The sequence below is a fragment of the Aulostomus chinensis genome, chromosome 16 (genome assembly GCF_037954235.1).
Source record: "Aulostomus chinensis isolate RoL2024-O1b breed Wild chromosome 16, RoL_Achi_v1.0, whole genome shotgun sequence".
NCBI classification, from domain to species: domain Eukaryota; kingdom Metazoa; phylum Chordata; class Actinopteri; order Syngnathiformes; family Aulostomidae; genus Aulostomus; species Aulostomus chinensis.
Window position 1 is genome coordinate 14612766 of NC_141335.1, and position 13856 is coordinate 14626621.

Genomic DNA, 13856 nt, shown 5'->3' on the forward strand with positions numbered 1-13856 from the left:
GCAGCCTTTGCTCCAGGCAATAGAGGGGTGGGAGAAAGAAAACTTTTTATGTTAGTCGGAAAATAAAGCAAAATGCTTCACCCAAAGTGGAAAATTAACTGTGTTATTTCAGAAAGCATAATTTAACTCCGAGGGGGGCTTGACGTCAATGATGTCATCTTTGAGGAAGTCACTCTATGGAAGAGGACATTGGGTGTAACCTAACTGATACTACACTTTGAAAGTAGACATTAATTTACATATGTTTTGGAAGTAATGTGTTTTTGGCAGAAGTCCATTGGATTACATCCATAAAAGCTACATTTTGACACATACAAATACTATATTTTGGTACTGAAATCAATTATTTTTAGTATCATGGAGAGATCAGATTTAAAGTGGTCATAAATAAGTATTTCATGATCTACAAATGAGTTTAAGCAAGGAGAAACTTGTACACAGGAGTTCTAACTGAAGGATTTAAATGTTTTTGATTTCATTGTGGTGCCGTGCATCTAGTGAAAAAGAGCAAGCATTTCAGTCCAAACTGGACTTTTGTCTGTGCCTCTTTTTGTCTTGTCTGAGTCTTGAATACTGCTCCAGTGAAGAAGTCAAACAAAGGACACTTTCTGAGGCGTAGCTCAGCCCTTGTACAACACGATTTAAATGACAAATAAGATTTTCAAATATGTACTATTTGAAAATTATTTTGGGAACACTCGACTGCATGTTCCACACAAATATCAAGCAATTCGAACATACGTAAATCAATTTTACAAATGTATACTGTACATTACAAGCAGAATAAATACTTGTATTTTATGTGCAGTTTTTGAACTTTGTCAAAAGCTTCTGTATGTACTAATGTAATGTTCCCTCATATTTATTTACAGGTTTTTAAAGGAACTTGCAAAATTTTTGAAAATTTTGCTTATTGTTAATTGTTTTTAGTGCCAGTCCAGCATAAGACAACCTTCTCTCTTCTCTGGTGCATTATGGAGCTACAGACTCTCACCAGATGGCTAACTGCTGGTTAGCTTAGCTACACTAACAGCTGAGTGAGGTTACAGTTTCAAAATTGCTCAAATGCACATTAATCCATCCATCCATCATCAATGTTCTATCAGTTATGAGGACTGCGGACTTTTGTGAAGGGTTTGGAAGTAAAGAAACAAAGTCTGGAATATTAACATGGATTTTTCTTTATGTATAAAATGTAAATGTTATATAGACTTCTTTTTATACTGACAAATATAGGCTATTGGCCAAAATCAGTTGTAAAATACCATCATATCTGATAGAAAAAAATTCAATCTTTTGCACTACTGGGAAAAAAGAAACTGTTTTGGTGTGTCTTGTTCTCATATGGTCCTTCTCCAACGGCACAGCAGTTCTGGCAACACAGCACAAACTATTGCTGCTAGTTTGGTAGTTAGTGCATTGTCTATTTTTTTGTTTTGTTTTATGGCAAGAGGCCAGTGGGAAACTGACAGCTCCATTGCTTTAGATTGTGAACCAGACCATTGCTCACACTGGATTATTTACAATAATATTGTGTGAGTAAAATTAACATTAGTATTTACTTTTTTAAAATTACAGTTTTTTCATACTGGCATATCGTGACATCCCTCGAGACTTTATTCCCAGTCACCAGCTCCAACAACAGATCCACTGATGCATGCTGCTTGTGTAAAACATTTTTTGAAGACATTTTTTCCCCCTAAAAACCCTTACCAAACCCACAACAGTAACCTATAAATATGAATAAATGGTTCATTAAGATACTCCGAGGTGGTGGGCTTCCGTTTGGCAAACAACAGACAAGGGAATGCCATTTTGAGACATCTCATTGGCTTGTAGTTTTGTCACTCATGATGTGCAGATGTACAGACTGAACCAGATCAGATTTTTAATAGGAAACCTGTCATATCAGAAAAAAATGTGGGTCTTGAGCAGTTTTAGCAGCCACAGAGGAGGTATCTGTTTCCTCATGCTCGCAGATGTCTTTCATCAGTCATTCAGGTTTCCCCTCATTTTCACAAATCTTGAGGCCACTAATTAGGCTAACTAGCTGAGTGAGGAGGTGACACACCCTCAGGGACCCTTGGGATAGTGAGAGGAACTAGACTCTTTTTGAGTCATTTTCCTTCTGGCTTTGCAAAATCACTTTGACATTCATTAATAGCCCTAACCTTACATAGTATGTTCATACTGAACTTGAATCATTTACACTGAAGTGTTACATCCACTACCAGTATATGCAGTAGACAGAGTCTGGTACAAACAAACACTACCAATGTTTGCGGTCTGCAGTGAGCTTGCCAGTTATTGTTTGTTTCACTCAGGCTCATTAGAAATGGGAAAAATACAGGAGGGTTACTTAGGCAACCAACTGTCAGCAACATACAGTAGCGATAAATGAGTGGCTTCATATATGTGTACAGCTTTACCCTTTTGGGTATATTACAAACCAAAGAATAGAAACAATCAAGCCTAGACACACAAGTTTAGTTTTTCTTTTATTAATTCTGACAACTACTGTCGTAAATATGTTCATGTTTATTAATTAATGGATCTGTTGGTGTTAGAATCTTGCTCTTTATATTGTTTCCTCACAAACTTCCTTGCAAACATGCCTCTCTTGAATACAGTATGCAAAGTTCTATAAGACAGGCTTCATAGTTCTTAAATATACACCCCTATAAAGAGAACACTGCCATATGATAATGACAGGCTCTGTAGACTCTCTAATCTGATGTTAGTCTAAAACAGGGGTTGCAAATCTTACTACATAGGACCCAGTATGCCTGCATCACTTTCAGCTGAAAACGATGCTGCGGAGTAGCAACTTTTCAGGGTATAAATAGGTCTCATGAGTCTTACAAAGCAAGCAGCTGAAAATACAGTATATAGGCTATCTGTATTTATTCACATGAAAGCATTTTTTCTCCATTATATCATGTTTTCAGGATTATGAACAATTAACTGGTTGCAGGTCATGTGCACCTCTGGTCCTATCAGTATGTCTGACCCTACCATCCATCCATCCATTAATTTTCTACCGCTTATTCTGTTAAAGGTTGGGGGGGGGGGGGGGCTAGAGCCTATCCCTGCTCCCTTCAGGTTAGAGCAGGAGTACACCCTGGATGGGTCTCAAGTCCATTGTAGATCGCAGGGCCAACACATATAGACAGACAATCATTTTCTCTCACAGCAACACCTATGGTCAATATAGTGCATCCAATTAGCCTCTTCCCCTCTTGCGTGTCTATGGACAGTAGGGAGGAAGCAGGAGTACCCGGATAGAACCCACACAGGCTCACCAGGGCTCGAACCCAGAACCTTCTTGTTGTGAGGCGACAATGCTAACCACTGCTCCACCATACCGCCCCTGACCCTCCCAATTAATTTGAATAGTTGACTGGATAATATAGTAATAAAATTAATGAAGAATGCTTTGGGTGGCTGGCTATAAAGATTCTTCTCCAGGCTAGGGGTTACTTTTTCCTAGACGTGTCAGGGAAGGGATTAGGGGAGAGGCTAATTGTCAGTGCACAACTCACAAGCCACTGTCCCTACCTATTTTTTACCTTGGAAATCATAGCAGTGAGGCATATCGCAGGTCTTTATTGAACTATGCTGGAGGGCAGAACCTGATTCTTGGCTCTAGTTGGGCTACATCTTCCTCTTTAGGTTTAGGTTTCTCAGATTTTTCCCTGTTAAAAGGGTTTTCTATGGAGTTTTTCCTCAGTCGATGTGAGGGTCTAAGGGCAGAGGATATTGTTATGATGGCATGTGAAGCCCTTTGAGACAAACTGTTTGTGAAAACGGGCTCTACAAATAAAATTGCCTTGCCTTGCCTTGCCTTGCCTCTTTGATTCCTGCTAATACCAATTCTGAGTTCCTTGGGTGATAGATGTATGATGGGCTTCAAAATTCAATGAACGACACCTCTCCCTTCAATTTCAATGAACATTAAGACACCATTTGTCTAATTATTTTCATTCAACAATTACCCAGAAAACTAAGTAGCTGTCTGACACTATTTTGGGGCTAAATCTTTCATTCAGAGAAAAATAAAAATACCAGGTATGCTGTCATTTAAGTTCTCCTCTCTATATGACCAACCAAAGCTCTACATTAAAAGACAGTGATAGTTGAATATATGGAATGTATGAAATGATTACTTGCAACCGACACATACAGCCATCCATCCATCTATCCATTTTCTTCCGCTTATTCCTGTTAAGGGTCGTGGGGGGGCTGGAGCCTATGCAACCTACACGATAAGGAGAAAATCTTCATTTCAAATTACACCAGAATATTTAACCTATTGTCTACAGAGACCAACGTGAGTTCTTCTTGCAGTGCCCTAGTCAGGAGTCCTGAGAGGAGTACTGCGTGCATTTTGAATGATAAAAAAGTTGAGTCCAGCTTAACCAAATGCTTACAATGTCTGTGTTTTTGTATGTGATCTCTTACCATCATCACTCATTCTCATTCACCATCTGTCACTCTGTCCTTCTCTTTTCTCTTCTGTCTGGATTTTGTGTTGTAGCTAACTGCATCCCTCAGTGCCAGAATGGAGGAATGTGCCTCAGGCCTCAGCTCTGTGTCTGCAAGCCTGGCTCAAATGGGAAGGCATGCGAACAGAAAATTGTGCCCCCACAGCCCTTTCCAGTGTTGCCTGGGAATGGACCCAGCAATGGGCACACGACCGGTCACACAAATGGACCCACCACCGGGCATGGGAATGGACACAACATGGTCCCTCAACGGCCCATACCCCAGCAAGTGCCTCCGAGTGGTTATGAGTCTCCCTCTCCAACTAACAACATGGCCCAGATGAAACTCACTGTCAAACCTGCCCCACAGCTTGTACGGCCACATTACATCCAACAGCACATTCAACAACAGTAAGTATTCAGCCTTTGTCTGCACAACTTCTACTTCAAACTCTAGCTTTACTTGTAAGGTATTTGCGGCTCCCAGTCAAGCTGCCTATAAATTCTGCTACTGATGACCCTTGAACAACTGCGACAGCTGCGGTCTTCAGTAACTTCCTCAAGGGCATGTCAGGAGAAAGAGCTTCATGAACAAAATTACACAAAAATCACAATTTCATTGCAGTGGATGCAGTACTCAAAGGTGTTATTCAGACCTGGATTTGAGGAATCTGAAAGAAAGATTTAGTTCCATATATAACCCAGTCTTCTTAAACCAAGTAGTTCTCGCAGCCAAACCATGATCTATCTCAGAGTGGTCTGTTTTTTTCCTAAATTGTGGACATAGAAAAAGCAGAAAACATGTTTACATAATTTTTTTGCCACTGTCCAATGCCAGCAAATTTAAAGAAGTCCTCTAACCAGCTTGAATGTTAAAACAGCTTGTCTACAGGGGTAGTCAAGAACAGCTGGACTTGTGTTAGGTATTTGAAGAGCTTACTGTTCAAAAGGATTCTCCAATTCTGACCACAGATTGTATAAAATGAGGGGACATACCCACTGTTTTTTTTAAGTTTGGCATTTTGCAACCTCAGGTAGCCATATCTGGACAAGAGATTGGAACCAAATGAAAGAAGAAATTGAAAGGATGGCTTTTTAAGTTGATGACAAGCGATGTCATGACTACCTCCCCCTGCTAACTGAAGAATTTTTCACTTTGACATGGTCAAGTAGCATTATTGTCCTCAAATGCCTGTTTCTTGTAGAGATACACAATATTATCAGGATGATACCTGTATCAGCTGACACTGATTGTAAAAATGAATCATTGGTATTGGTTAAGAGCATTTAACCTTAGAATGCTGGCTTGCATGTAGCATGCAGCATTGTTGCTGATGTCAGCTTGGTCAGTCCCGTTATGCATTGCGTGTTTGAGTTTTTTATTTTTTTTTTGTTGAATCCATACTGCAGAGGGCTAGAGAGAATGGCCCCTTCTCAAAGGCCAGCCTCCCCTTAGTTACTCTTGCCAAGTCTGTGTAGCTTTCCCATTGTCGTCAACTGCTTTCCACTGCAAAAAAATACTTTCCCTTAAAATCACATAATTTCAAGCTTCTGACATGATTTGTTAATTTAACAAAGTCTGATTGTGTGAAAGGCCCAAAGAGGTGCTTTTTGGGTAGTTTTGTTTGTCAGGAACACACTGAAGAACAGTGCCACCCTGTATTGTTTTGATTTCCCTCTTTTGCTTTCAATTTACACATTAATAGACACAGGTAAATGTATCCCTGTGGGACTTGCTCTGGTTCTTGTTAAAAATCAATCAAGCGCCTTGTGTTCAAATAAACCAGACAGATTATCCTAAACAAGACGATAATTCCTTCACATAAAACTTCAGTGTTTGATATGGGTGTGTTGCAGTGGTGGATAGAGTACTAGAAATCTTTTTTCAAGCAAAAGTACAATTACCCCCATAAAAATTACACACGTAACATTGAAAATTACCATTTGATCCAACCAATGAGCTGTGTGGACACAGCTTGGTTGATTTAAGTAGATTCAGGTATTGCTTTTGCTTGGTTGGAATGAAAACCTGCAGCCACACCGGCCCTTTACTGGACCAGTTTGACACCCCTGCTCTAGGCCATCTTAGGTGCTGCTTTGGGCCCTACGGCCTCTAGGAGGCTCTTATATTTATGCCTCAAGGGCTGAGCCTGGCAGTCGTGGTGTGAACAACAAACCATGCAATGTGTCTGTCATCATAGGGTAGCATGCGTGGCAATAGCAGCTTCAAAAATTGACAAACTTTATTTTGCAGTTGTCCCCAGCTGGGAAAAAGGTCCCAGATTGCCATTCCAGTTAGTTCTTTTAGTGCGTTGTTGCCTCCCAAATACTTATCCTTTCAGCCAGGCAGCTGATATCAACATTTGTAGAGATGCTCTACAGGTACTTCCCTCACACTCAACCCACGCATTTAGCAGACCAGACAAGGGGTTCTCAAACTTTCTCAACCAAGTACCACCGCAGGAAAAAATGAAGAGCTCCAACTACCACCATTATGACCGAAGTTAAAATTGCAGTAGAACCGCGACTCTATTCAGCTACAGCAGGGCTGGGCAACCAGTATTCTCAGGGCCACTTGGCTTGGATAAAGTCGCTTAGGGTTCACACCTGAGAAAATCAGAAGTATGTGAGCATGATACAACATGAAGGAACGTGAGCATTTAGTGTTCTTACACAAATATATTACAGGAAAAACAAAACTTGTTGTGAATGACAATTAGGTTTACATATTTTCATTCAGAAACATTTAGTTGTCTAAAAGTATACTTTGTTTTTAAATGTTTTTGACTTTTTTTCTGGGATTCCTCCAAATGCTAAGGAGCCTGCATACCACTACCACAGTTTGAGAATCTTTAGACTCGACTATTTGTAACAAGGTGGCGCAAGTGGCAAAGATTTCTGGCTCAAAGATATACTTGTGTAAAGAGTAAAAGTACAATTTGAAAAAAGGAACGTGAAAGTGCTTGTTACTTGAGAAAACAACCATTTAACTCATGTGCTTAACACTTTACTAGTAGTTGACACTATAGAAGAAAAACAATTCAATGACATGGATGCTCTTTCATGCCTGCACAATTTGAGCAACATATTTTGCATTTGTTGCTTTTAATAAATGCAATTTTTTGCAGTTAAATAGACCCAAAGGAAGCACACTGGAAGTTGCTGTTTATTTGCATGAAGAGCTGGTAACTGGACTGTCTCAGTTTCCTTGAAGACATTTGACCTCTCATCCAAAAAGCTTCTTCAGTTCTAAGTCACTGGTAGTGAGTTGGTAGATGGACTCATTTTTATATAGTGCCTTGCTACATTAGTGCTTTACAGTGTCATTTCATGTACCCGTTCACACACAATCACACACATGGTGGAGCTGCCATATAAGGTGCCAACCTACTCATCAGGGGCAATTAGGGTTTCCGTATCTTGCTCTAGGACACTTCAACATGGTCACTGGGGGAAGTGTGGATCAGACCAGCAACCCTTTGGTTGCTAGATGGCCACTCTATCATTGAGCCATGCAGTTCCCTATGTTAAATTGAAAAGCAAGCTTTTCATAACTTTTTTATATAACTTTTTTTTATAACTTTGTGAGTGTTACCCTCTACAGAGTCACTTTCACATGTAAGTGCTGGGTTTCAGTGTTGCTGAAAATTAATTTAAGATTTAAGAAATACAGTACCATGACCTGGATGGCTCACTGAAAGGTGTCCTGCTGTGAATAGATCATTCTGGACACACCCTAATGCCAGATTAGAATAGGGGCTTTGATAATATTGGATGAGGATGTTTTAACACTGGAAATGGCAATCAATACCTTGGTTTATTCTTCTTGAGGATGCTGAGCTAGGACATCCTCCTCTGGTTGGTTTTAGAGGACCTTAACACACTTTAATGCATTTGGTGTTTCCAACACAGCCTTTATTTGGACTGGTGTCACAGTTATGTTAATGACCGGCAAATTATATTTGCCTAGCATTTAAGCGTTTAAAAAAAAGGGGATTACGCCTTCCCTGATTGAATAACATATAATCCAACATATAGATTTTTGTAGTAAATCTTGTAGAGTAGGCTGACACACTGGCAGGTAAATGTTTGCACCAAAATATGGTAGTAATAAAATACAACATTATAGGTAACCTTACACTAAGTCCCATCCAAACAAAACTGCTTGAGCACTTGCAACTGTCTGATCAGATGAAGGATCTCCAGCCACAGACCATCTCCAGGCTCCGAGTTGGGCTTGCTCTCCAATAGACTCCTAAACTGAAGCAGACACACCTGCTATCTGACTTCTTGTCATTCCACTGTAAAAAAAACAAACTCTTAGCCTATACCAACACCATCTAAAGTTGAGAGGCTATTACCACTTAAAAAAATCATTCTGTCATAGACTGGAAAACAAAACTTCATGGTGCTTTAAGGTGCACCTTATAACCTCTAAAATTGTATTTATTTTGCATGGAAAACTGTAAGAAGTCATGGTACATTCAGTTACACTTTTCTAAACTATACTAAACTCAGAAATTCTTGAATGGTTAGTAAAATTGTTTAAAATGGAATAGTGTATTCTTTTCTTTTCACCTAGATGAAATAAATACCTCTGACAATGCTTTATTCATCTTTCACTAAAGCATTGTTAATTCACAAAGAAAAAACTTTTGTATGATCATTTCAGCTCCGTGGCCACAATGGAGCCTAAACATAGACTGTTAGGAATGCATCCATGTGGTCAGAATATCAGGTTAATGCCTTTGTTAATTGTTTATGTAGTTTCCCTCATTTGAAGACTGTGAAACCTAAAATGTGCTGCAGTATGTCTGTCTGGTCACCAAGATCAAGGTAAATTAAGAAGAGTTTGATCAAGAGTTAATGGTCTGGGTGTTTGTCGAAGATGTTGCCATTCATCCAAAAGTGCTGTTAAGTTCTGAGTTGTAGAGGTCCCATGTGTTCGAAATGACTGAAGCATTTCATTGTCAAGACTTCGGTTGATCTCACTGTAGCAACATTCCATGATGTCAATGATGATGACATGATTTCCATGAGACATTCTTTGTGTTTTCTTTCCTGTTATGGGTGAAAGATGTTTTTAGAAAATACTGGCCTTGGAGGTCAACCTTGCATATCCTGTCATATTTGAGTTGGAGGTGATATGAGCATTTATGCAAAAAATACTTTAGCTTTTTTTCAAGCTGTGATTGAGGACCACAGACAGAAGCCCCCTATCTTATATTAGATTTTGCACTGCAGGAGAAAAGCAAACATAACGTACGGAGATAGTTTTAAAAGGGTTGAGGCAGAATGCAGGCATGATTTAATTACTGCTTTCTTGAGGACAGTAATACATGGCTGTCCTTGCAGTGTTTGTTTTCCAGTTCTTCGGGGGGAAAAAAACCCTTGTGACCAGACCCTGTCTCCCAATCAGAGTTTCTCCAGACCCTCATAAAATGATGGAAAGTAACTAAGTGTTTGTACTTTTACTTTATTACAGTAAAATGTAGAGGCATCTGTTCTTGAGTATTTATGCGATAGGGACAGGGCAGCACGGTGGTGCGGTGGTTAGCACTGTCGCCTCACAGCAAGAAAGTTCCGGGTTCGAGCCCCGGCTCGTGCACAGGATCTTTCTGTGTGGAGTCTGCATGTTCTCCCTGTGCCTGCGTGTGAATGGTTGTCTGTCTATATGTGTTGCCCCTGCGATGGACTGCCGACCCGTCCAGGGTGAACCGCTCCTCATGCCTGAAAGCTGCTGGGATAGGCTCCAGCCCCCCAGCGACCCTTAACAGGATAAGTGGAAGAAAAAGGATGGATGGATGGATGGATGATAGGGACACATCAGCTTAACCTGACATTTGGAGCTCAATGTTTTGAGGATTGAAGACTCCCAATCACTGGAATACATTAACATCACATAGAATGTATATTTTTACTTATGTTACTATCGTAAGAACTCAATATGGAACAGTTCTCCCTATTTCCTTATTGAGGGGGGTAATTCATCTTATCTTTAAGCCCAGTTTTTTGTTTTGTTGTAGCAACTTCAAGGCATCTAAGTGCCAGTGAGACATATGTGGCACCTTGGTCTTCAACGTATCCCCCCCCTCTGAAACAAAACTGCTCTAACAAAATGGCATTGTTTTTACATCATTTTTACCTTCAAATCTGGAATAGGGTTGCTTCTTTGTATCTATAACCTACTACTTAGTTTGATTAGCAACCTTTGAGGTGCAGAAAAAGAAGTGATGCATTTATTGAAAATGACATCATTTGGGTTTGATAGAAATCTGCCTTTAAACATAATGAAAATTAATCTGTATGTTCCCTGCCGTATTTGAAATTATTCAAAACACGTGAAATGTTGTTATTGCAACCAGGTTCCAAAATACCATTTTTAATATTTTTATGCGTATGACAGAAGAGGATTTTAAACAAAATCACCTGAGCATCAGGCAACCACCTCTGTAAGGGGACTTTGTGTGTGTGTGTTTTTTTTCCAGTCAAATATGCGCCACTAAACAGAGCAGAAGATCCTCAGACGTATCAGTTCTGTCTCTCTCAGAACTTCTTATGGTTTAATTGCAGCCTCTGCCTTTGTAACACTGCCTTGCCGATTAGGTTAATATTAAAATCATGAAAACTCATTGTCTTTTTAACTGCCTTATTTTTTTCTTTTCTTACTGAGCGTCTCAACAACTATCAAGTTCATCTGACACCCTTCAGTCATTGTCTTTAGTATTGTGACTACTGCCCTACACTGCTTACACACTCAGCATTGCTTTTTTCAAGGATAGCTTTACAGCTAACTTCATATTCTTGCCTTACATGTGCTTTCCCTCTCAGTGACAATGATTCTTAATCAGATATTTATGCAGAGGGTAATTGAGGGTTATGTTACTGTAGCAGCATGGCAAATGTCATGTGACCCTGTGGGTGTGAGTCTCTACTTAAAAAACAGATGCTGTATTTATACATTTTTTATTACAAGTTCTTAGGAGAAGAAACTGGAGCTCATTTCAGGTTCATGTCAGCATGAACCTCCAGTTAGTTCAATTAATATTTTGTCAGGTTTGATCCATTTCAGTTTTCTTGTGTCTATTGAAATTGTTTTGACTATCAGGCCTAAAGATTCCTTGGCTACCAATGTGATTTTCGCATGGTTTCTGAAAAACATTGCCCCAAGTTGCTATGAGCATTCATCTGTTGATAATCACATAGCGAGTGTGTTTAGCTGTGTGTATGCCTAGAAGCATGTTGAATGGTAAATCCTGCAAACTAATTCCATGCCACTGGTTATCTGAACAGAAGGAATATTGTGTGAGTGTATGTGTGCATGTGTTTTAGACATGAATTTTCCTGTTAGGGCTGATATGTTTTTGCTGTTATTGCTGGCTGGGACATTCATTTTATCAGCATCCATCAGTGAAATAATAATATGTTGAATTTCTCCAAGCACTTTCATAAGTGCAACTGAAATTTCACAAACTCAACCAGTGGATACCTTTTGGTTTCTCTTGCTACCAAGACTATCACTACAGCAGACAGTTGCGGAATCTGCCATCGCATCTGACAGTAAATATGGCCCTGCCAGCTACAAACGATGACAATAGTTTCAAATGGTTTTCAACTCAATGTTAGGGTACTATGTTGATGGAAACATACAAAATTAGCTGGTACTGTATCCAGTTTGCCCGATTGCTGACTTGTGATGCTGATGAACAATATGCTAATAATGAATACATCTTGCACACAGGTTTTACATGCACTCTGTAAAACGTCAGAGGGGTTTTTATGCACTCCACAAGTAATTGCTACCAGATCTGTGTCCTCGAAAGCTGCTCTCAATTTGCAGGAGGGATTAGTCTTTTATAAGGAGCCATTTTCCTATTGGTTTAAGCAGCAGATCAGATTTGTCCTCCGATAAAATGTAGGGCAAAAATCCCCAGGTGAGGAATATCACATTAGGCCCTTTGGGTCGGCGTTAGTGGCTAAATGAAAGAGAGATAAAGGTTTTTATGCTAAATGTACATAAATGTACATTTTAGCTTTTTGGCAACAAAACATTGGAAGATGTATGTATGTGGGCATAATATTAATAATATCACAATGTTTCAATCGGAGATTATCAGTCAGATACATGATGTGCTCACACTCTAAATCAGATGGCAAATGACTTTCTCCCCTAGCCAGGGTAGTGTTGTAGTAAAGCTTTAGAAAGTGTTCCACCTCAGTTCCAGATCAACACATTCTTAATAAACCTATTTTCATGTTGGCTGTCAATCCCTGCTAAGCAGACATTTCAATAAGGAGAAATACATTTTCATTTGAATAATCATTTGGTTTAATGTCAGATGTATTCAAAGGGCACAATGAAACCTGGAATAGTTTAAAAATCTAATGAGTAAAGTTGCATATTTAAACAAGATGCTTTGATTGGGAGTGAGAAATAAAATTATAGCCATAGAAAATCCTTCACTATACAAAATATGCTGATAATGACCTTGCGATTTAATATATACAACCATTGAGTGGGGTTTTTTATGGTTACATAATCCACTACTTGGAAAAACAGAAAGAAACAAACATGGACTATTAGCACTATTATTATTTTGTTCATATTATTTTAGTGATGTCATCGTCGTCGTCGTCCTACACTTATCTGGGTCCGGGTCGCGGGGGCAACAGCCTCAGCAAGGAAGCCCAGACCGCATTCACTTCCACCAGCTCTTCTGGGGGAATCTCGAGGCATTCCCAGGCCAGTTGAATGATATAATCCCTCCAGCATGTCCTAGGTTGGCCCCAAGGCCTCCTCGGACATGCCCGAAAAACCCCCTGAAGGAGATGTCCTTACCAGATGCCCGAAGCACCTCTACTCTGAGTCCAACCCGAATGTCCAAGCTTCTCACCCTATCCCTAAGGGAGAGCCCAGCCACCTGGCAGAGGAAACTCATTTTGGCTGCTTGTATTCATGATCTTGTTCTTTCGATCATTACCCAGAGCTCATGAGGTAGATAAAGAGCTTCGCATTTTTGCTTACCTACCTCTTCACCGCAACAGACCAGTTTAGTGCCACTGCGGACGCCGCCCCAATCTGCTCTATGATAATATTATTATAATGAATTATTTTGTCTGTGATACCTGTCGAAGTCTGCTATGGTTACCAAATGAAAATTGCTAAAAAATAAGGATAAAACCCTATGAGTTTTAGCCTCTGAGGATGGAGTAGAGCCAGGAGAAGGAATTTCATTGATGAGTCATCAGGAACATCCGGGATAACAGGTAGTGTGGTGATATAGATTTTGACAGCGTGGGAAATAACTGAATAGGAAAAACATACCTCCAAATCTCCTAATACCAAATTATCCTTGCTTTCCAGTGTTACCC

The 13856-nt window shown here is 39.7% G+C and overlaps 1 protein-coding gene across 5 annotated transcripts in view; it reads left to right on the forward strand.

The window, feature by feature from the left end:
• ltbp1 (latent transforming growth factor beta binding protein 1) overlaps window positions 1–13856 on the forward strand; it is a 133864-nt gene that overhangs the window by 25503 nt on the left and 94505 nt on the right. For all 5 annotated transcript variants that reach the window (XM_086179748.1, XM_086179749.1, XM_086179750.1 and 2 more), the window contains exon 3: window positions 4538–4895. In XM_086179748.1, coding sequence (XP_086035874.1) covers window positions 4538–4895 — 358 coding nt within the window. The remainder of the gene's footprint in view (window positions 1–4537; window positions 4896–13856) is intronic.